Genomic DNA, 24,461 nt, shown 5'->3' on the forward strand with positions numbered 1-24,461 from the left:
CGCTGGGGCCCTGGGCAGGGACCCCGGCAGCCAGGGCGCATGAGGGAGAGGCTGCCATATTCATGAATTTCAACATTCACAAGGGTTCTCAACACAGAACCTTCGCGAATGTTGAGACCCTACTGTACCTGCGGTTGTAGCCATCAGCTGAGGGGCTCAAGAATCGTGAATGGGAGGGTAACCAACTTGTCCACCGGGTTCCAGCTGGTTTTGAAGACCTTCGCCAACCACAAGCGATAAAGATGGAACTGGGTGTGCTGCATAACATGCGTGCAGGCTGCCATGTGCCCCAGGAGCTTCATGCAGTTCCTTGCCATGGTGGTTGGGAACTGCTGAGAACTGTTGATGAAGCCTGAGTAGTTTAGAACCAGGTCTTCAGTAAGAAGACTCTTGTCTGCATGGACTCCAGGAAGGTGCTGATGAAAGCTACATTGTCTATTGGCACCAGCATGAACTTGGGTATAATTCAGAATGAGCCCCAGCTTGCTGACCATGGCTCAAACCAGTGCCACATGCTGCAGGTGCTTGTTCTCAGGAACTACCCTTGATGAGCCAGGAGGACCTGTACCAAGCATTCACAGAGGAAGGCCATCACAACTGCTGTGCACTTTGTGAATATGCACTGAGACACTGAGAGACCCAACGGCAATACAGTGAACTGGTAGTGCAGGCCACTGACGGCAAATCTTAGCAATCTCATGGACGCTGGAAAAACTGAAATATGGAACTTTGCATCTCTCAGGTGGAGGGCGGCCAACAAGTCTCCCAGATCCAGAGAGGGAATGCTAGTGCCTATGAAGACCGTATGAAAGGTCACCCTCTTTACAAACACATTGAGATTTGGAAGGTCTAGGATGCGCCTGAGCCTGTGCTTGGTCTGGGGATAAGGAAATATTGCTCCTAGACTGAGGAGCAACTCCATCTCTGCTTGTGAGAAGTATCCCTCAAGAGTACCAGGGAAGGGGACGGGAGGGCAGGCAGGAGCAGAACTAGACAGGATATCCCACTCCAACTGCACGCAGGACTCGGGGCTCCAAGGGTACAGCTAGGGCAAACTCTGATGACTGGGCATGTGGCACACATGCACGTATCAACATGCACAGGAGCTAGCACTCAAAGAAGGAACCAGAGTTTTGAATATCAGAGGGGTCGCCGTGTTAGTCTGGATCTGCAAAAGCAACAAGGGGTCCTGTGGCACCTTATAGACTAACGGAAATGTATGAGCATGAGCTTTCGTGGGCAAAGACCTACTTCGTCAGATGTAGGTAGTGGAAATTTGCAGAGGCAGGTATAAATAGGCAGGCCAGAGCAAGGCTGGAGATAATGAGGTTCACTCAGTCAGGGAGGGTGAGGCCTACTACCAGCAGTTGATCTGGAGGTGTGAACACCAAGAGGAGAAACTGCTTTTGTATTTAGCCAGCCATTCACAGTCTTTGTTTAATCCTGAGCTGAGGGTGTCAGGTTCATTCAGCTGCACATCTACCTATGTAATATATGCCATCATGTGCCAGAAGTGCCCCTCTGATATATACATTGGACAAACTGGACAGTCCCTATGGAAAAGAACAAATGCATACAAGTCAGATATCAGAAATGGCAAATGTACAAAAGCCTGTAGGAGAGCACTTCAATCTCCCAGGCCACACAGTAACAGATTTAAAAGTAGCTATCCTACAGCAAAAACATTTTAAAACCAGACTCCAAAGAGAAACTGCTGAGCTGCATTTCATCTGCAAATTTGACACCCTTGGCACAGGACCCCTTGTTGCTTTTGCAGAGTTTTGAATGCTTTACTAAAATCACTTCTTTAAACAGCTTCATGAATTACAAAATAGCACAACGACCACCTTCTTCCCTTGCATGACATGCTTAACCACCGAGTACAACTATAGCATTTTCTCTTTAATAGTCAGAGTTGAAGGTGGATCATGGCAGCAACGCGTTGACCTAATTACTGATAAAAAGATGAGCCTCAGGCACGGAAATTGGTCAGATCACAGTCTCCTCTAGTCTATGCAACCACCTCATCTTCAACATCTCACCTCACAGCCTAGCTCTTTCTATAAATTCTCCAAAGAGGCCGGCCTTATCCATCTAAACTATCAACCTAAACTCCCTCTCCCAATATCATCTCTCTCCCTGCCCCAAGCTACAGTGACAGGGTAGACTAGGAGTTTCTAGGAGTAAAGACTATTTTTTTCTGTTCTCCATGTAAAATGTCACACGTCCCTATGACACAATACACAAGTGTTAACTAATACCCACACCATTCATTTCGTAGGGGACTCAGGAAACATACATGTTAGACAGCAGATAAAAGCTTAGATGACTTACTTTGACAAAATCGAGTACAGCTTCCCTCTGGATCTGTTTTGTTCTCATTCTGTCCTCCTCATACTGAAGTGCTACAAGCTGGGCCTCTCTCCGAGTGCGCTCTGCTAGGTGGTCTCGCCTTCGGTGCAGTTCAGTGTCCGTATGAGAGATCTGGAGCAAAATAATTATGTATCAAAAGAATGCTTCAGGCTGCAATACTGAAGACAGCTGCAAAGGGGGCAGCAGGGAGATTACGGAGATACAGAACACATTTCTGTGGATCTACTGGGTAAAAGCAAATCACTTTGAAGAATAAAGCCAAGGTATACATTGTATTACCTGATTGTGGCTGTTGGACAGAGACACAAGGTACGAAGAATCAGCTGGGCCTCTGACAAATAAAAAGACAGCCATATGGAGAATAAGCATACTTTCCCCATTAATCATTCTTCACGCATCAACAGTAAATAATGGAAACATTTTCTAATCAACGTTGGACAAATAACTGTGCTTTGTAGATTAACATACAGATTGTGATATCCCACTGCAGCAATAATGACCTAATAATTTATTAGAGGGGTAGTCGAGTTAGTCTGTATCTTCAAAAACAACAAGAAGTCCCGTGGCATTTTATAGACTAAGAGATATTTTGGACTGACAGATATTACGGAGCATAAGCTTATGCTCCAAAATATCTATTAGTCTATAAGGTGTCACAAGACTTCTTGTTATTTCTAATAATTTATGATATCACAAACAATGGTCAATAGTCTGTCACAGTTCAGTATGAAACCAAAGTCCTTTTGCAGCTGGAAGCATGCTGACAAAAGTGTGAAATTTGGCTTACCTCAGAATTATATTCAGAGCTTAAGAATGACTGACAACTTTCAGTAAAACAAAGCAGCAGAAATGGAGCACTTGAAAGTCTAACAAAATGATTTATTCAGTGATGAGCTTTTGTGGGACAGACCCACTTCTTCACATCCTGTCCCAGGAAAGCTCATCACCAAATAAATAATTTTGTTACTCTTTACAAAGCTACATTTCTGATGCTTTGTTTTGTTGGAGTACAGACTAACATGGCTATCTCTGTTACGATTCAACTTACAGTAAGTTATTTATTTAACCATCTCTGAGAACTTTTTAGTTTAACCCCATATCAAGAAGCAGTTGATAATCAGGTCTATTATTGAACTGATGTTTGATTTTAAAACAGAAATCACGTGCTTCTTTTCATCACCTCTCAGCCCTGTCCACGTAACTCCTTAGCGCTTGGTGTCGCTCTCTGTCGTACATCAAGCTTAAAGTTTCTGGTCTTCGTAATTCGTCAGTATCCCTGAATGTAAACACAGATCACAAGTTAGTTGAGACACAAAAATGACAAACAAATACAACTTTTTTTTTCTAATTATCAAATGCTTATAAAGTTTAGTATGACTAAACAGTTAACTTCCAATAACATTCAAGACTGAAATCAAAGATGAACAAAGCAAGAAAATTCAGATTGAAGGCTAGGCTATCAATAATAAAGCATGTCTAGCAATATCACTAAAAAGTCAAAGCTTCTGTTTTCACATTGATTTCTTAGCTTTTGGAATGCAGCTATACCCAACGAAGAGCATTAGTTTAACAAAAGTCAATAAGGAACTTCATTATTCTCTCTCAAAACTTTTAGAACAAATCTACTCAATTTATTGATAAAAAATTATTTTCAAACAGCCTATGTTGCAAACTCCACCTGTGTCCTTTCTATCTTTCTTATGAACACCAGAAACAGACACCTGTAAATACCTTAGCTAATAATGTGTTTGCATGGAAGTGAGGCTGAGCAGAACACAACATGAAAACAATCAGTTAAGTATCTAGTATCAGTAACAAAAGAAGGCCTATGTAAAAAGATCTGTGTTTTCAATATGAATTGCTTTCCAGTTAAAACAGAAGGCAAAATATTTTTTAAAAACAGGAACTTAAGTAACATATATGGAAAGATATAACTCTGTGGCAGTACAAACAAAACTGAGTACACAATATATACAGCTCATTGACAAAACAAGTAACTGAATCCAAATGGGTATCTGCTAATGTTCCTCAAGGGTTTATTTTGTGTACACAGCTTCAGATGACTTCTTTTAAAATTAAACTGTACGTGTCAGAGGCTATGGATAATGCACCCATTACTGTGTTGGCAGGAAAGAACAGCACTGGGTCAAGTAAGCACCAAAACACAAACTACATATGCAAATCTCAGGCAATGTCTACACTTAGGAAAAACTTCGAAATGACCATGCTAATAATGGCCAAACTGGAGAACAGTAACGAGGCGCTGAAATGAATATTTGGCACCTCGTTAGCATGCTGCCAAACGTGGCACTTGGAAACTGCCACGTTTCGCTCACAAGCTGCTCATCTGCACGGGGGTCCTTTTTGAAAGGACCCTGCAAACATCAAAATCCCCTTATTCCTATAGGAATTAATGGGTGCACAATAATGGGTGTATTATCTATAGGAATAAGGGGATTTTGATGTTTGCAGGGTAATTCTGAAAAGGACCCTTGGGGAGACGAGCTGTGCATGAGTGAAATGAATATCAGCGCCTCATCAGCATTCTCTGATTTGGCCGTTAGCATGGCCATTTGGAAGTTTTTCCTAAGCATAGACGTAGCCTGAGATTTGCGTATGTAGTTTGTGTTTCGGTACTTACTTGACCTAGTGTTGTTCTTTCCTGCCATCTCCTTCCACAAATGATGAGTGGCTTGGTCTCAAGGACTCCCCATGCCCACATTTTACATGTATAGTTGACATGGAAATAACCTGAGACTTCACAAACATTGAACTATATGACACAGCTGAAAGAAATAGCACAAGACAGGGTTAGTCAGTCAGGAGAGACCTATTTGCTTATACTGCTGTGATGAAAAGGAAATTATATAGTTCAGTAGAGTTCAGATTATTTCAAAGTTTGGGAGGCGACAGCTGGTCTTTAAGAAGTGCCATGTAATCCAGCAGCTAACTAAATCCCACCTTCTTACTGCACTGCACTGGAGTGAAATTCTTAGGGAGATACTGAAAACATACCATATAATTGTTGCTTCCAAATTTAAGGAAAAGTCAACATGCACGGAATAAAGGGATTTCGATGTTTGCAGGGTCCTTTTGGAAAGGACCGCTGTGTAGACGAGCTGTGTGTGAGTGAAACACAGCACTTTCCAAGTGCTGCTGGCGGCAGCATGGTAATGAGGGGCTGAATATTCATTTCCGTGCTTCATTAGTATTCTCCAATTTGGCCGTTAGCATGGCCATTTTGAAGTTTTTCGTAAGTGTAGATGCAGCCTTATTGGCATATAGCACTGCTCAGTTAGGAACTTCCTACAGACTGCACACTTTTGTAAGTTGTATTTAACTAGCTATTCTTAAAGCTGAATTACATCTAGTTTTACAGGGGCTTTAATGGCTCCAGTGTGCTTTGGAGAAAGAAAAAAGGGTTGCTTGTCAAGTTCTTTACAGAAAATTATTGTGGGAATATTTGACAGCTTGTGGCTGGACAAGCAAAATATTCCATTACTATAAACTTCATAATTCTAAAAAAGATACTAATTAATTTTGCATGGTGATTTTTTCTTCATTTTGGAAGCAACACTAATATGGTATGTTTTTTCATATCTCCCTAAGAATTTCACTCCAGTGCAGTGCAGTAAGAAGGTGGGATTTAGTTAGCTGCTGGATTACATGGCACTTCTTAAAGACCAGCTGTCGCCTCTCAAACTCTGAAATAACCTGAACCCTACTGAACTATACGATTTCCTTTTTCATCACTGCACTATAAGCAAATAGGTCTCTCCTGACTGACTAACCCTGTCTTGTGCTACTTCTTTCAGCTGTGTCATGTAGTCCAATGTATGAGAAGTCTCAAGTTATTTCCAGGTCAACCACAAATGTAAAATGTGGGTATGGAGAGTCCTTGAGATCAAGGCACTCATCATTTGTGGAAGGAGATTGCAGGTTTCTCTATTATTTCACTATTTACTTGGGGATACTACAGGGTAAGGAATGCAGAAGAATGCTGAAGAAATTAACCTCTATGATATCAGTACTGCTACTGAACATCCACACTAACCACATGAATCAAAATTTCTTAAAAACCCATAAAGGGCAGTTGCTTCCCATTTGCATTAACAGTTTTTTTAAAAAATATATTTTTGTTCTTAGTTTCAGTTTCCCTAAAACTGTCAGAACAGATAGGTCCAATTTAAGGGACTTGCCAATTCCATTTTAAAAATTTGCTTCTGGTTAGGGCACCAAAAACAGAATGTCAAAGATCAGCATGTGTCTCTAATATTTTTGTACACAGACAAGACTACAGTAGACCCCCGATTTACATAATTTTCACTTGAACGTTACTTGGCATAATGCAAGTCAAAATCAGTAATTATCGTCCGGCTCCTGCACCCTCCCACCGGGCCCTGCTGCACCCTGGCTGCCACTCCTGCCAGGCCCGCCTGCTAGGCCTTGCGGCTGCCCACCTGAAAACTTCAGGGGCTCGGTAGCTGTATCAAAGATGGTGGCAGCTCCGTGTGCCCGCCCAGCTAGTGTGGCGGTGTGCTGCTCACAGCACTAACCTTGCTGCCTGGTTCCTGGATCTCTGAACCTTGGAGGAGCCGGGAAACTGACCAGCACTGCTGTGCATAGCTCCGGGCTCTCCGCTGCTTGTGGGAGCCGGGAGCCAGGCACAGCAGAGAGCCAGGAACAGCAGTGCAGGTCAGTTTCCTGGCTCCCACGAGCAGCAGGGAGCTGAGAACCAGGCAGCTGCCAGGCCCTTGTGCAGCTTGCACTGGGCTCCCAGCTCCCCTCTGCTTTCAGGAGCCAGGAAACTGACTAGCGCTTCTGCGCCTGGCTCTGGGCTTCCACCACTCTTGGGAGCCGAGAGCCAGGTGCAGCAGCACCAGTCGGCTTCTTGGCTCCCAGCTGTGGGAGCCGGGAAACTGACCAGTGCTGCTGTGCCTGGCTCCAGGCTCCCTGCTGGTCACTGGAAGCAGGTGGCAGCCGGGCCCTTGCGCTCCTGGCTCCTGTAGTAATGAGAGGGCCTGACAATCTGGCTTGGTGTAAGGCTAAAGCAGACAAGACAGCCAAACACCACTGGTAACAATGTTCCCCCTACAGCTCCCAGCAGCTGGGCCTGGCTCCCAACTCCCCTCTGCTTACAGGAGCCAGGAAACTGACCAAGCTGCAGGGACCTGGGAACCAAGCAGCAGGGTTAGTGCCACAAGCAGCACTGTCACACCAACTGGTAGGTGTGTGGAGCTGTCACCATCTTCGCTGCAGCTGCCAAGCCCTTCCCCACTCAAAGCCCTGGCCCGGTGGGACCCGAAGGTGGCAGGGCACCCCGCTCCCTGGACTAGCTCTTTGCCCCTCTCCTGTCCCTGTCCCATCTTACACAAAATTTGACTTATGAGTGGTTGCTCAGGAACACAACCTGTGTGTCAGTCGAGCTTATACTTTATTGTTTTTTTGACTTGCAGGATGAAAAAACAAACAACTTTCTGCTCAGTCCCTGCACACCCAGTTTTAACCAAAAGCAACAATGATCAATCTATTTTATTGCCCTTTTCTAAGCCTTTTCCAGTTCCTATACACCTTTTCTAGATGGGTCAATCGCATCTGAACGAGTATACGAGATGTGGGCATAGCATGGATTTATGCAGGAGGCAATAAGATATTTTCTGTCAATTTTATCATAAATAAATGTACGTTCATTACATTCTCCTACCTATTTTGATGCAAATATCTTCTTGTGTCTTCTGTTCTCTGATAATCTCTGACGGGTACTGGCTTTACAGGTGAACCCTAAGCAAAACAAAACAGGAGACAATCAAGTTAGTATTGTAGCCAGAACACTGTACATGAAAGTCTAATAATCTCTTTATCGTGCCAGACAAAGTGTAGTTTCCATCAATTTGTCAATGTGTGTTTGTAGGTCTTTAAGATGTCTGCCAAAGAGCAGATCTACATGACAGGGACAGGTCCATCTAAACTTTACAATTTGAGTTGTTGGTAGTATAACTCAAATCAACGTAGCTTAAATCTAATTATCGCAGGCTCTGCACTGCACTGGGTTGACAGAAAAAACTTTCCCATCAACTCTGCTTCCTCTTTTCGTTCTGCTGGAATACCAGAGTCGACAGGAGAGCCAGGAGAGGTTGATTTACAGCATCTATAGTGGATGTGATAAATTGACCCCCACTGGCTCAATGACTAACTGCCCTGTTGACCCAGCTCATAGTGAAGAGCTGCCAAAACAAACAAAACAAAACACGACAAATGGAGGATACTGGAAATGATGCAGAATGACATTTGCAGCCGCAATATAATTTACTGAAAATTGAATTTCAAAATTAAAAACATTCCTGCTGATAGTTCTGTTTTTTAGGCTATAACTTACCAGGCTATGTGTATGAAGCATGGTTATAAAACAATTACTGTAACCTGTAAGATGTATGGTGTTAGAAACCAAAGTGCATGCTTGTTTCAGCACAGTGTATTCCAGACTCTCTCAGCACAATAAGATTCAGCTCCCTCTGTTCCGTGATGGTGCCATATAGACAAACCAGAGAGACGGGAAGGGAAATGTTGGGAAAAAGTCAGAGGATCTGAATGAAAACACTGACTGTTCAGTTTTGGATATGAAGTTAGGACCCTTTGGGGAGCAAGAATTTATTGCCCTTGCTGGTCAGTTCTGTAAAACTCATCTCAACATCCACCAGTACAGTTGTCCCCCAGGTTACACGAGGGTTGCACTCTCACGCACCCTCGCTTAACTTGAATTTTGCATAAGTCGGGGGCTGGCTTTTTTCCCTGGTGGAATGCACATTCTGCAGCTGGGGAAGCAGCAAGAGCACCTGGAGCTCCTTTTGAAACATAAGTCCTGGGGTTGTGCGGGCAGTTGGGGAAGGTTAAGCCTGGTGGGGGGTTGGGGCTGTGGGATGGGGACAGGAGACTTAAGCCTGGGGGGTTAGGGCTGCAGGCAGGGGGTGGGGAGGGTGAAGTTGAGCTGGAGCCACATGCAAGGGGTTGAACTGAAGTCGTGTGAGGGGTGCTGAGCCAGAGCCATGTGGTGATGAGCTGGGCCACGGGGGGCTGGGGGGGTTGAACCAAGGCAGTGGGGTTGAACCGGGCCATGAGGGGCCAGCAGGGAGCGAGATTTTGAGTTGCGCTTAACTTGTGATCACTTATTTCAAGGGTTTACTGCACTGCCAAATACAAATAGTCAGGGCTCTCTTGCTAGAACTAATTCATGTCTCGATGAATCACAGACTCTTAGAAATGTAGGCCTGGCAGGGACCTCAAGAAATCATCTACAGGTTGAAACTCCCAAATCCAACATTCTCTCATCTGGCAACATCTGTCGTCTGACAGGATTATGGATTTTGCAGGACCAGACAGTCCTAGGGCTGGGAAGAGGAGGGGCCAGCCAGAAACATGGTATGAACCCCAGGCTAGGCAGCCACAGCTGGTCTGGGAGCAAGGGAGTGAGGGGGAGCAACAGCAGCCAGGGAGCCTGTGTGGAGAGCAGCATCAGGGAGCAATGGCCCCGGGCTGGGATGCTGGCAGCGCAGGCAGGCGAGTGGCAGCACATGGCAGCTCATTGCAGGGGCCAGGCAGGAAGCCATGGCTTGGACTGAGTGGAAAGCCCCTGGCCAGGGAGCAGAAACTCACTGCAGCTCATCCCTGGGGCTGCGTAGGAAGCGACAGCCTGGGGAAGCTGCAGCTGGAGTTGGGTAGCTAGGGCCTGGAGCCATGACTGGGGAACCTGCAGGGATGGACAGGGGCTTGAAAGGCTGTAGGTGGAGAGCCCAGGAGCAGAGGGGGAGAACTGACTACCCCGAGTCTGGAACCGCTAAGGGCCCAAGGGTGCCTGATGGGGGAGGTTGGACCTGTAGTCCAACCCTGTACCAAGCCCCCAGAGTGAGGGAAGACCAAGTATACACAGAATTGTGCACTGATACACTAAATATAATTTCTACCCCTTAAAATAGACACAGCCCACTGAAGTGAGAGCCCAACATGTTTTAGTTGCTTTACTGATAAAATTAAAAATCTTAATAAAACATAACACCACCCATGCTGGTTTCTATCTAGGATGAATCAACACTTTCTCACTACAGGATGAACTTCTCTAGTCTGGCATGTTCAGGACCTGACCGATAATCAACACTTCTGCTGCTTACTGGGCTCTTAGAAGTCATTTGGGGGTAAATTACAGCTAAATAACAGCCCAAGAACACTGAGAGCCAGGACTGGTGGCTGTAAATAAATGTCATGGGACCATGGGAAACTTGGCTACACACATAAGTGGTCATCTGGCTAACTAAAATCATGCTGGATTTCGCAATTTGCTGGAAGAGAGAGTGCCGAACTAGAGAGATTCAGCCTGTATTAATTTTAAAGTTTACTTAATTTTGAAGGTTTTTTTTTAAATGACCAATAGCCCATAATAAAATTCACTTCTCAATCTACATTTCAAATGGCATCACTGTCCCCTTGATTTGATATTGTGTTTGTGGCACTTGCAGAATCAATATATTGTCAATGGAAATCTGGGTCACTGCAGATTTTGCTAATGTAAATAAAGAAATTAAGTGGACAAAAATAAGGACACGGTTTAGGACTCCTAAAGAGATACCGACAAAAATAAAATAAAGGAAATTAAGAATAAAAAGCATTAAAAGCAACTTATGAGGAGACACATACATTTCAATCTGAGCACAATGTATATTGCTTAAGTGCTGCAAACTAAGTAGACTATCTGAAACAGGTTGTTTATGCAGTATGTGAGATTACCTCTGCGCTAAGACTCTTTTACACAGATGGAGGGATGGATGAATTCAAATTAGCATGGAATAGAGAAGGCAATGTCAAACTGCTTAATTTTTCCTGCCTTTCATTTTTGTCTTATCCAGAAACATTACAATTTTTCATTTTCTAGTGCTCAGACTGCCACGGTGGGGATCAGTTTCTCTTCTCCTTATGTACAACAGCAGCTATGATAACCAAAGCAAAGATGTTCTCCAGTTGCAAGGACTCATACAGTTTTAAAAGAAACAGTAATGGAATTTGGGCCAAGTGCCTGCCAATCTATGTTCAGTCAGCAAGGACTCAAGACAATTGCACTGTAACTGTGTGGGAGTGATGATCCCTCTTCCCAAAGCCATCATTTGGAATCAGAACAGTAAAAGCATCAACCAGTAACAAATGATCCTACAAAACATGTTGTAAATCACATGAACCACTCTACCCCGGTGAGGAAGTGGATGCTTGTGGCCTGACCCAAAATACAACTTGAAATGCTACTGCTCGAACACTGATATTGGTCAGCTTTCAAAAGTGCACCATTCCAGTTCAAATACCCCAGACTACCTTTAAAACAGCAGGAAACAAAAGGATAGAAAAAAAGTACCTTGTTCAGGTTTCTCTGCAATAAGCAGCAAAGAGAGTGTGGTTTTTAAGACCAAAAAAGCTGCGGACTAAGGGTGTTTGCTATTAGCCACTTGTAATCAAGCCTCCTAACAGGATTTTAACAAGTTTTAAATAACCCTAGGTGATTTTTACAGTGTATATTTCATGATTTTAACATGGGATAAGCCATCATCTGTTACAAAATACCAGACTTGACCGCAAATCCTCTTCTTCGTTTAAAATCCGCAATTATAAGGGATGCCCAAGCTGGTAAATTTATTGGCATTTAAACTTATAACCAACAGGAAAGACCCACCAAACTGACATAATGAAAGAGTTTTATAGTAAGTCCTCGTGCTAACAGAGATCAACACATTAGCTATGTTTTGATCTCAAGCAAGCCAGGATTTACTAGGTATTACCAAATGAAGGAGACAAGAGCAGTTGTCGGGGTGCAAGCACATATGGGGAGCAAGCACATATGGGGAGCATCATCTTCCATGTTTTTGGTGGGAATGGTTCTTTTGGAAACCCTATTTACTCCCCTGGCACCTTAGAGGAATTTTGCCTTTGAGCCAAACTCAGTACAGTTGCCTACAACAGAACCAGTTTGTGGGCAGGTCATAGACTTACTCAAAGATCAGTGGTGCAGAGATTATCTTCGGGGATCTCATAAAGACCTACTAAATCAATCCCCAATCACCCTCTTATCAACTCCAGTACTCCACCAGAATGAGACTTACAAGGGAAGTTGATGCAAGAGTTTCTCCCCTCGACCCCTCATAACTCAACTTAAGGTATTCACGTAGCTGGACTTACATACCTTAGGTCAACATCACCTGCCCTAAGAGTTTGAGCCAGATGTACTTTGTAACAGCTCAGGACCTGGACTGAGATCGTCCACAAGGCAAAGCTTGTTGCTCTAAGCCAGCTGTCACACTGTTTACTAAAGTAAACCTCCACAGACAAGTAATATTACCACCACAAAAACTTGCATTGGGGCATACAAACTGAACTAATTTAAATAAAAGCACCACCTCATGAGAGATTCGTCGTTGTTCAATGTATGCCATGAACTGTGAGCTGAGGCTCTCTGACTCCATGCACCTGGGTTGCCTCACCTCTTCCTCCTCTTCTTCCGTGGCACAGCTATCAATATAGTCAATCTGATCCAGATCATGTTCCACTAGACACAAATGCACAAAGGAAACACCCATAATTAGAGACCCAGTAGTAGTAGAAAACCAGAAGCAGACTCAACAACTGAAGTCTGATCGCACTTGTCCATCTGGGAAAGTTTAAGCGGACGTCTTTTCAGCTCTGTCTGTCTCACTAACATTTGTTAAAATGTCCGATTTTAAATAACGCTAAACAGGTTCAAAAGCAGTGAGGAAAAAAGACACCAAATGTAACCATTTAAAAGATATGATTATATGCAGTTCCTACTTATTGCCAAAACAATGTCATACTTTCCAATTCATTGTTGTCAGACCCCCGGCTACAGTTTTTACTTCTGCATCTTGGAAAAGTTTGAGAAGCAAGTAATTGCCATCAATTTAAAAGAAAATATACAGCTCATTAGAGCATACTGATTAATTTATCTCCACATTACTAAGCTGGATACTTTCTCATAAAAGCAGCTAAGGAGAGCCTACATTATGTTTCATGCTGAACAAGTGTTTAAGATTCTAGACAGAGTCTGACAAGGAGGCTGACCAAATTAATTCCATGAAGTTGCTCTAAATATAAAAAAGGCGTGCGGCAAAGCAACAGACAACAAAGAAATCAGTACGTTAAAATAAACAACAACAACAAAAAACAAAAAACAAAAAAACCACACTAACCCTCAGGCTATTTCAGAAATTTCATTAACCAAACAGGAAGGAAGGAATTAAATTTAGGGAACCACTGAAATCAAATGAGTAACAAGTACAGAGGAGAGTTCTGCTCTCACTGATTCTGCCAAAGGTCATGTTGGTATCTGGGGCATTTTTAGTTATTGCTAATTTTGTAAGTTTCCGCACCAGTATTTCAAGTGTCATGACATTAAACAAACAGCCTAGTGAAAAGTATTGTACTGACAGATCGGAGTCAAAAAGACTCCGAGGACTCCCATCCCTCCCTGTCCCCGGTTCCCTATCCCACATTAAGACTTCACGTGACACACTTCATCGTCTCTTATCAGAAAGCTCATGTTGGCACTGATGAGGATATGGAGAAAAGAGAGGCCATCATAAGGGGATCAAGATGCAGGTGTCCTGGAGGGATACCAAGGAGTGGGTATCGCGCAGGATAAAATGGCAGACAAGTCCAATTCAAACATTATGCTTGCTCCTGCATTTCCCCTATACATTATCCTCCTCTATCCCCCATTTCTCCTCAGCTACAACAAATCTCCTTTGTATCACCACACACACTGGCTACTGTAGATGCCAGGACCATTTCCTCTCAAACTCCAGCAATCCAAAACTACTTGCCTGGATCTTCCTGATTCATTGAGCCTCTGCCATATTTAAAATATTAGGTGAAAACCTCTTTTCTCCCTTGACTATTTAACTCACTCTCCATTATACTATAATTTAACAGCTGTGTTAACTCTAAAGCATTTTGAAAAACCATTAATGTGAAAACCCATTAACAAGAAGTTGATATTGTAGGCAGGGCTGCTAGCATTGTCTGGGATGAGGGCTGTGAGACACTTTCTATATAAGATCCTGTTTTCAGTTGTTCATTGTTTTGCTGAACTGCCTATGCTGAGAATTTCCACATTGGGTATCTACCTCAGAATAACTGTTTTTAAAAAAAAAAAATCAGACAATTTGAAAATGAGACTAGGGAAAATATACTGCAGAAGCAGGAGGTTAGGACAAGCTGCTGGTGGGGAGAGGAAAGGGACTGGGACAGAGAAGAGAAGCTTTGTATTGGCTGTGCACCAGATCTACAGGTTCCAACCCTGCTGATAACTCATGTGTGTGTCAATATCATGGAAAAGCAGAACATCATCATGTAATTAAAGATGGTGCCAAAATACATACACAGAAAGGAGCTGAACGAAGCAACCCTTCTGGTCTTTTCTAACTTTTCAGTGCTTGATTTTGCAACCCTAATAATGTCCTTTAAATGAAATTTCTGTGTATAATTATAAACACAATGAGCCCCTATCTCTTCTTTCCTTTAAGACAGCAAATTACGTCTAACTGCTATATATACATGTTGGCACTTCAGTAACGACAACCATTTGAATAATCAGCTATCAAAGACAGCTATTTACCTCCACCATTAGTTACAACTGTGCTCCCTCGATTCTCCTGGTATTGACTCTCTCTTCGCAGTCTCTGCTCTTTAGTTATTTCTGCCACTCTCAGAGGGAGGTCTGAGAACTCATCTGTAGGCTTTACAAAACAGACAAAAACACACCACATGCTCATTCTGGGCATAATCTTTCAGTTTGGCTGCATCTACATTCGCTGCAGAAGAACAAACACTTAGGTGTGATCTTCCAGGGTCGACCCAGGAACTCCTTGCAAACTAGCAAGGACGAAGGAACACCAACAGGAGGAGCGCTCCCATCAGCATTCTGCAGTGAGGACAGAGACAAATATCGACAGCTGCTAAATCGATTTTTGGTACGCAATTGATGCACCTAAAGTTGTGTAGCAGCCATTGATATTCATGGTAAGTGTAGACCCAGCCTTAGTTTTCTAACTTGAGCCTCCATTCCAGCTGTTCTGCTGGATTTTGCTCCATAAAACTATTATTCATTTAAAGGGAACATGACTGAAAAATACTCATTTTAAATAAGGTTGATTTAGAGGTCCCTTCCATAAAGGGTCTATAGTTTTAATTTATTTTCCCTCTGACATGAACACATATGCTAAAAACATACCAGGCTGAATTTTAAAAGCCAGTGTAAACACCAGCCTGGGAGCACAGTTCACAAGAACATCCCAGGCCTGGGTTGCAGCCATTTGCACACCTTCCCCAAAGAGACAGAAGAAGATGGCTCCTGTCTATTCCTCCCAACACTCTTCTGCCTCAGAGATCTGACCTTGCTTCTTCTGAAGAGCAAACAAAACCACAATCTATTTAGCCATTGGAATAAGCTACATAAAAATTTGTTTACCCAATTTTATTTTAATGAAAGAAAAGCCCTTGAGTAATGGATAAAGATTAGATATGCTAATATAATGGACTGACTAGATCAATTTTTAAATAATTTTTCTTGTCAATTGTTCACATTTTCACTTCTATGAAGTGTTCTTCTATATTTTTATTGGGCTTACAAATTTGTTTTGAATTTTTAAAATGTTTCAATAAAAATATTTGTAGAGGATAAAAGATCCATTTAATATAAAATGGTGCTGATTCCCTTTTCTAGGATATAAATTAAAAGTAAATCATGAACTATGGAAAATACATTATATACAACTATCACTCACTGAATAGTCTTCCATATCTATGCCCTTATTATTTGTTTCCTGTACAAATAATGCCACCCAACAAAAATAAAGTAACTACACTTACTTCATTCCCTGACCACCTTTTGTCTCCGCTGTCCACACTATTGAAGCCAGAATCTAGTGCTCCATAGGGACGACTGGAGTACAGTTCCTCGTGGCTGTCAAGCAGATAATTTTAGTCACTATAATGTAAAGGTCACTGAACGTTTTTTACTTGCGACAGAACTGAAAATGGAATAACTATTGAGCAGTGCTGAACAGTGTCCACAATATAGCACATGAGAAGTTGTCACATGGTATTCACCATGTATAATGCTTTCAGAGAGGATATGTTCTCCCAACTACAAACATTCCCACCTGTTAGTCTGCTGTCTGACAAGACGCAGCTGCTTGTGCTTTCAAGAGCTAATCTAACCCCATGTCCCAAACAATTCCAACAAATGTAATTTTTTGATGCTGACCTACTAAATTCTCCTTTATAAGTCAATTCATTTTATATTACTCAGGTGTTTTAGTCGAATGATTCTTCCCAACCTCACTCCCCAAACCATTATTCCCAGAATTACACAACCACACATATGTATTTATTACACATACATATAAAGAAATAAGCATGCACCTCTTTTAGGAGTCTGACAACATTCAAAATGTATACTTGATAAAGCTCTCTGCTGTATCATGCATTATTAATCCAAAATACTGTATGAGATGAGACACACATTCAAATGAAACACATCACTGAATGAGACATAAATTTAGTTCTGACTTGTTAAATTGACCTATCACTGACTTGCCTAGATGCAGACTATACATATGTGCAACGAAGGGTTCAAAATATCTTCTTGCTATATATTTTAAGAATGTGCATCTGTCTGATTGTCAATCATTTTGTTCAGGAACTCCTCCTGAACAGTAAGAGCTAGGACCACAGTGTCCAATACGCTCCCCATTCACCAACGGGGCAGCGTAGTGTGGCAAAAGCGGCTCAGGAGCGCCGCACACATGGGGCGCCCCTCCAGACACTCTATGATGGGACAAGCATGTGGTAGCAGTGGCAGAGGTGGCTTCTCTGGCCCCAAGGGGCTTACACGGCCACAGTAGCTCCAGCCCTAGTTCGGTTTGCGTGGCAGCGGCAGCTCCGGCCCCAGCGCAGCTTGTACAACATGAGTAATCTGGCTGGGGGGGTTCGGGGGGGCTGGAGGGGTCTGTGGCGATAGAGTAAATTTCAATTGGACAGCCCTGAGCTAGGATCATCAAATTTGGCATGCAGCTTCCTCTTATCCTAGTGTAAAGCCAGACCAGAGTTTGGTTGTGCCAGAACAATGGGATGTGTGTAGAATGCAACTGATTCACATAAACAGAGAGAGAGGGGTGTGAGAGCAGGAACAGTTATATCCTCCCACGACCATGGGGGGGAGCAAGTGCCCCAGCAGACAGTTACTGGCTGGCAGCACAGCCCCTGCCACCCCGAGTGGGCCCAGGGAGAAGCTGATGGGTGGCCTGCAGGGCTCCCCTCCATCTGTCCCTGGGGAGCGGAGATATGTGGTCCCAGGCAGAAGCCGACAGCCACCCCGACCCATGCTATGAACCTCCCAACCTTCTCGAGCCCCCACCCCAACTCCATGCCCTGACTCCTGCACCCCGAGCTCCTGCCCAGAGCCTCTTCTCATTGTCCCAGTTTTGATTCCTGCACCACCCTCCATCCCCAGACCTGACACCCTCCTCACCCCCAACCTCTGACTTCTGCAGACCCGCTCTCTGACAGCCCACTGCCCTGAAGAACCCAAACAATGCCAGGTAAGTCTTCTAGTAAACTATAATAAAGGAGCTACATGGTGCCTTTCCTGTTCTAACTGGATACAGGGACAACAGTCCAGCAGTGCAGCCATCACAGATGTTGAATCTGGCAATGGCTGGAGACGCTGGGAGCAGCAGTACAACAATGGAACTTGTCTGATCCACTGCAGATGGCATTTCACAATGGATCAACTGTCCTGCTGGCACTTAATGCCCCAGGGAAAACTGCAGCAAAGAGTAATTGCTGCATAATACACAAGTAGGAGTTTCAGGAAACTGATTGTTCCATCCAAGCATAGCTAATTGTAGGCCATTTTCTCACTGTTAATTGATCTCGAGTTGCCTATTTAAAAAGCCCTCATCCAGGAAACACAAATCTTAAAATGACTATTAATATTATTTAGGTGGCAGCAGAGAGCACATGGCACTTTACAGACAAAAGTGACAAGCTACAGTCCTGAGGAGTTTGCAGTCCTAGTTAGACACAAGGGATCATCTGCACTGCAATTAGACACTCATGACGGGCCCAGCCTCCTGGAACTCAGGCTAAGCGGCTGTTTAATTGTGGTGGACAGACAGGCTCTCAGATCCTCCCACCTCAACAGCTAATAGACTTCACCGGGCCCTAGGCAAGACTGGCCAAGATGGGGAGAGAAGAGAGTGGTTCCAGACCACCAAAAGGGCCCAGAAGAAGGGGCAGGACTGGTGCTAGCCTTCCCGCACCCAGCCCTTCAGCAGTGCCCAGGGCTCACGCTACTGCCATAGCCATTGTACTGGCCACCAGGAAGCTCAAGCCCTTTTAAATTGCTGAGGCCTCAGGCAGCTGCCCTCTTTGCCCCTCCTTGCCTGGAGGCTTGAGCACAGATTGCAGCTCAAACCTAAACTTGTATATTGCAACTGAACAACACGTTAGCCAGTGTCCAAATCAGCTGGCAGAAGCCAGTCATGGGTTTTTAACAGCTGCGTAGACATACCAAAGAGAGGTTACTCACCTTGTGCAGTAATGGTGGTTCTTTGAGACGTTTGTCCCAGTGGGTGTTGCATTTCAAGTGTGCCTCTGAAGGGAAATTTTTAGTAGCAGTGTCCATTAGCTCATGCATGCAACTCTATGCTTCCTTATGCCCTGCTACATGGCCACATAAGTCTCTGCAAGGAAACTACCCTGAGTTCCTTCTCTACTGCCAAGTCCCCAGAGCAAACTCCAAAGCAGAGGGGATGAAGGCAGATAATGGAGCATCCAATAGAGAGAGAGACAGTGAAGAACTCCAGTTACTACACAAGGTGAGTAAACTGTCCTCCTTGTTCAAGTAGTGTCCATCTGGGTGCTTCACTTCGGGCGACTATTGGAGGGCGGTGGAGGTGGGGGTGGGGCCCTTTGGAATCAAGTCCAAAGCTGAATAAAGCACAGCATTTCCAAAGGCAGCATCTGATCTATAAGACTGGACCTACTGCATAATGCTTGGAAGCAATACATGTGGAAGACGACGTGACTGCCTTACAAATGTCCAGAATAGGAACCTTCTTTAGTAATGCCATAGAAGTAGCTACAGATCTTATGGAATGGGCCAACATCCTTGAAAGAGCTGTGTATCTGAAGAGTTACAAACAGGAAAGCATACAAACAGAAATCCACCCCGAGGGTCTCTAGAAGGAAATTACTGAACCTTAGGATCTCTCAGAAATAGTCACAAACAGTCTGTATGACTGGCTAAATGACTGAATCCTTTCCAAATAAAATGCTAATACCCTTCTAGCAGCCAGAGTGTGTAAAAAGATCTCTTTGGACTGATAGACAAATCTTCTTAAATTAACTTATGAGGGAAGACACAAATTGGCTCCAATGTTGGGGCGGGGGGGGGGGACTGGAGAAGGCATCAAACTACTACTTTCACAGCCGAGGCAGGAGAGATTTTCTTAACTTCAGGATAAAGGTTTTGCAACCCTCTCAGAACCCTTACCCAGTATGATATGTATATGTGTGTCTGTGTGTGGAGTGAGAATCCCTCCACTTCTGATAAAGAGGCTATTCCAGATGCCAAGTGGACCATAGCAGAGCTCATACCGAATCCTATTTTTTCAGCACTAGCAGGTAATCAAAGCTGACCAAGAGAGAAGAACAAATGAGTGCAACACTTTTCTGGACACACCACATGCTGCATCTTTTCCATTTGTGGAAATAAGTGTATTTCATCAAGTCTTTCCTCCTGTTCAGTAATACCTGCTGTACTTCCTTAGAACAAGATTACTCAACTCTTATAAACCACTGACAAGCTAAGACTTGAGATGAAGTATCTTCCAACTGGGAAGAAGAATACAGCCGGCATCCTGAGAATGACGACAAGACGTGTGAGAGTCTGAATGACTGAGAGATGGCTATGTGAATCAGGTACAAGTACTATAACTATCTGTGCCACACACTGGGATGAGTAATAATTCTGCCTTTGTTATGCTTGATCTCCTTGATCACTTCCAGAATCAGGAGTGTGAGGGAAACATATAAAGAAGGCCTCTTGTCCATGGAACAAGGAGGGTATCTGCCAAAGAGAGAGGAACCAATCCCCCACTTAAAAGTATTTCTGTTTGGTCACAGTGGCAAAAAGGTTTAATTTTGGAACTCTCAGGTTTGACAAACTTGATTGAGAATCAGAAGACCCCATTTTCTATTACTCCTGACAAAGGTGTCTGCTGAGGTTGTCTATTAACTTGTCTGTATCACCATAAGATAAGTTACTGAAATAACGATGCAATTGGCTATGCATCAATTCCAGAGCATTTCTGTTTCAATACAAAGGAAAGGGTACTTTGCCCACTGCTCTTGCTTGAGGTAGTGCATGCAGGCTGTCTTTAAGGTCTTCTTCCTGATTAAAGGCAGAAAGTGGATACGGGCATTCCTGACTTTCCTCCGTTTGAAGCAGCTGATGTGTAGTTGTCTCTGTTAGATAGAGCATTCACTCCACATGGGGCAGTGCATTTCAGGACCCTCACCAATTCATCATAAGTGTAGCCATTATTACAAAGACAGAGGGAGGAGCCTGAACAAATGGAATCCTTATGCAGACAGTGTCTAGGTCCTTCCATCTCTGGGAGAGTCTATGATCTGGAGAGAAACCGACAGTTACTTGTTCAAGTTGTGTTTGTCTGGAGTATAAGCAGTGCTGAGCCAGCCTAGAAACACTTTTGTTGTATGTGCCAGACTCCATCGTAAAAGGTGCAGGCTGCTATGTGTCCAAATAACTGAAGACAACTTATTGATGTCTGTAGGCTGATTTGCATGTCTGAGACAAGATTTGCTAATATCTAGAATCTGCTGGAAAGGAAGATAAGCCCTGCCTGGTATAACTTCAAAGGAGGTGCCTCTAAACTCTTTTCTTTATATGGTATTCAAGGGGGGGTTCTTGATGTTGAGCTTAAACCTAGCTCATGGAACAGGGGTCTCATTGTCTTTACAGCACCAAAAACCACATTGTAGGAGCAGCCCATGACTAGCCAGTCATTGAGGTAGTGAGAAGAATCCCTCCTCATGACTACTGCTATAGAGCGGCAGCCTTGGCTGCATCCAATGAAGCCTTTAGTGATATTTTTGTTAACAGCTGACACTCTTCAAAAATAGCCTGAAATGGGTCATGCTTATCAGCTAGCAAATGCTCAGTAAAGCTTGCAAATGTCCTACAACTTGAATGATTGTATTTAGGCACGAGAGCTTGATAGTGAGTGAACCTCAACTCAAAAGTCGCAGACGAGTAGATCTTTCTGCTAAATAGATAAAGGTGGTTTTGATCCTTAATATACTGTGTGGCCTTCACACATTGTCTGTGGAGGCAGTGGAAGAATGCGACAACCAGTAAGTTTAGTGTTTGATGGGTGACCAGAAATTCAGAGTCTTTCGATGGGACATAATATTTTTAACAGACTTTTTATAAGTCAGTGGAATCACTGCAAGGATCTGTCAGCTGGATTGGGAGGATTTAATGGAGCCTCATTACTGAGCAGGACAATTCAGGTGGAGGGAATACATCAGAAGATGCCCAGAAGCTTATGCCGTGACTCCCTGACCTCTTCCAAGGGGATTTGGAGATAATCTAAAATGTGCTTCATTAACTCTTGAACTTGTCTGAAGTCATTAGCCAACATTGGTTGTGGAGGCATAACCACTTCATATGGGGAAGATGAAGACATGTTTGTTTGCAGAGAAACCTCTTTACTTATGACGGTCTTCTGCTCTTCAAAGGGTTCTTGTGCCTGAGGTGAGAGAAGAACAGCAGTCGGAGTAGGGAACATCTCCCCCTACATTTCCCGTGAGAGAGACTAGAGACACAGGACAAACACAGCTGCTATACGGCCCAAGGAACCCAGTATGGCCACTGGAGAGGTCCAAATGGTATTGGGGGTGGCATCCACTTATGCTCCAACCAGACTGGGGGATATGGTATATCTGTGGTAGAACTCCTCACTTTTGTCAGAAGCACCAAGATGAAAATTCCTCATCTGAAGCAGTGGGGAAACCTGGATTGAAATGTCTGAATTGTAGGAAAATTCCTTCTCTTCAAGATGGGGAGCCCCAGTACTCTCTGAAGAAGAGTCAAGTGGTACTGAGAAAAGATCCCACCTTCAGAGACCATGCTTGTCTAGGTACTGATAACCTTTCAGTACCAACAAGGGAGATTCTGGCTCCTCCAGTACACACAGATCCTTTGAATATCTGAATTCCTGTGGTATGAGATTGATTACAAGGGTGGGAGGGTTGTTAGTAGTGAGGCCATAGGCTACTTGGGCAAGTTCACTCTGATTGAACTAGTCAATACTAATGTGAGGCTCTGGGAGGTGTTCAGACCATATGGGATGCACAGAATCTTCCCAGTACTGAGGCAGTCTAAGATGTTAATAGTACCAAAAGGAATTCTACCATTGTCTTAAGAGGGAGAGAGCTTTGATGATGCGCTGTCCTGCTTGTGTAGCACCGAAGTTCTCAGTACCAAGTCATTCTTGTTGTCCTTTTTCTTTGCGGAGTCTGGAACCCTAAGCACAGCATAAATACTGGGAGGTGGGGTGGGGGTGTCTGCAGCCTCAGACATGGCTAGGGTGACACCTGGGGTCTATGCAGCAGTCCTGCTTTGCAGGGACCAAGGTCTTTTTGAGATGGACTTTTCCTGTGGAGAATGACTCAATTTTGTATGGGTCTTTGCGACAGTGTGGACTAAGCCCCAACATCCTCCAGAGCCCTTGCCACAACCAGCAAGGAGCAGACCAGAGGTCCTCCAGGGAGGATAGAGCAGCTGTCTCAGTGGCCGCCAATGAGGGTCTGGCAGGTCAATATAAAAAGTTGCTGGGCTTGGGCCAGGCAGTTCCATTCAGGAGCTCAACCCAGGCAGGTGTCTATGTTGCCTGGGAGCCCAGCAGCACTTGGACAGCTCCAAGTGAAGCACTGAGCTCTGACCTGGGTAAGACCCAGGAACAGTGGTTGGAGACTGGCCACAACCCTGGCGAAGGAGCTGAGAGTACCCTGGACAGGGTGTTTTGGATCCCACCCTCAGGACTCAGAAGGCAGTAGTCAAGACCACACAGAGCGCCCTTGGCTGCAGACGGACACTTCAGAACAGGCCAACCCTGTTACAGTCTTCTTTGTGGATTTGCCTTGGGTCGATCCAGGGAAATGTGATGAAGCTGACAGGGCTCCGTGTTCACTCAGCAGCTGATGTCTGCAGGGGTAAGGGCATATCTCAAGGCCAGGATGTGAGGCCAGTTGGAGGAAATCCATCATTGTTAAGAGTCTCAATTTTAGCTTCCCATTTTTTTTTCCTTGACCCACCCTTAAAAAGTAGAGCAGCTGGAGCAGTTTGCGGGATACAATGGCAATGCCTGTAGTTGACCAAGATGCACTCATGGCAATAGCAGACCCCTGGGATGTGTAACAGAGGAAGTTCCCTCCCCCCATGGGAAAGTGATAAAGAGAAACATTCCCTAAATTGTTAAACAGAAAGTAAATAAAATAAATTACAAATAAAGAAAGGTAACTACACTAAGGGCTGGTCTACACTACAGGAGAGGGTTGAACTGAGGTTTGCAATTCCAGCTGTGTTAATTATGTAACGGGAGTTGACCTACCTTAATTCAAGCTTCCATGACATCTCCACTAAAGGCTCTGGTTGATCTCCCCAACTGCTAACAAGGGGCAGGAATACTCTGCCAATGCAGGCGCCCTGTAAGTTTGGTTTAGCATGTCCCTAGCAGGTGCACTAAATCGAACTCTGGAATATTGACCGCAGCAGGGTCTATCTTCCCTATAGTGAAGACATAGCCTAAAACACTTCAAAGTAACATACTGTCTCAGGATGTGGTGGTGGAGAAAGAATGAAGGACATTTCACTCACAGACCACTATGCTGCCTTAGAATGGGGCACAAAGAAGCACAGGGCACATGTGAAGAGGGGAACAAGAACTGCA

At 44.0% G+C, this 24,461-nt stretch overlaps 1 protein-coding gene across 4 annotated transcripts in view; it reads right to left on the minus strand.

Annotated features, from left to right (window-relative positions):
• The window catches only part of LRCH3 (leucine rich repeats and calponin homology domain containing 3), a 114,066-nt gene that overhangs the window by 27,463 nt on the left and 62,142 nt on the right, over positions 1 to 24,461 (minus strand). For 3 of the 4 annotated variants that reach the window (XM_075003778.1, XM_075003779.1, XM_075003780.1), the window contains exons 7-13: positions 16,288 to 16,381; positions 15,035 to 15,155; positions 12,801 to 12,949; positions 8,078 to 8,154; positions 3,554 to 3,649; positions 2,653 to 2,704; positions 2,335 to 2,484 (exon numbers count right to left, since the gene is read on the minus strand). In XM_075003778.1, the coding sequence (XP_074859879.1) occupies positions 2,335 to 2,484; positions 2,653 to 2,704; positions 3,554 to 3,649; positions 8,078 to 8,154; positions 12,801 to 12,949; positions 15,035 to 15,155; positions 16,288 to 16,381 (739 nt within the window). The remainder of the gene's footprint in view (positions 1 to 2,334; positions 2,485 to 2,652; positions 2,705 to 3,553; positions 3,650 to 8,077; positions 8,155 to 12,800; positions 12,950 to 15,034; positions 15,156 to 16,287; positions 16,382 to 24,461) is intronic. The other variant, XM_075003781.1, reaches the window with a different exon arrangement.

The sequence above is a fragment of the Carettochelys insculpta genome, chromosome 10 (assembly GCF_033958435.1).
Source record: "Carettochelys insculpta isolate YL-2023 chromosome 10, ASM3395843v1, whole genome shotgun sequence".
NCBI classification, from domain to species: Eukaryota; Metazoa; Chordata; order Testudines; family Carettochelyidae; genus Carettochelys; species Carettochelys insculpta.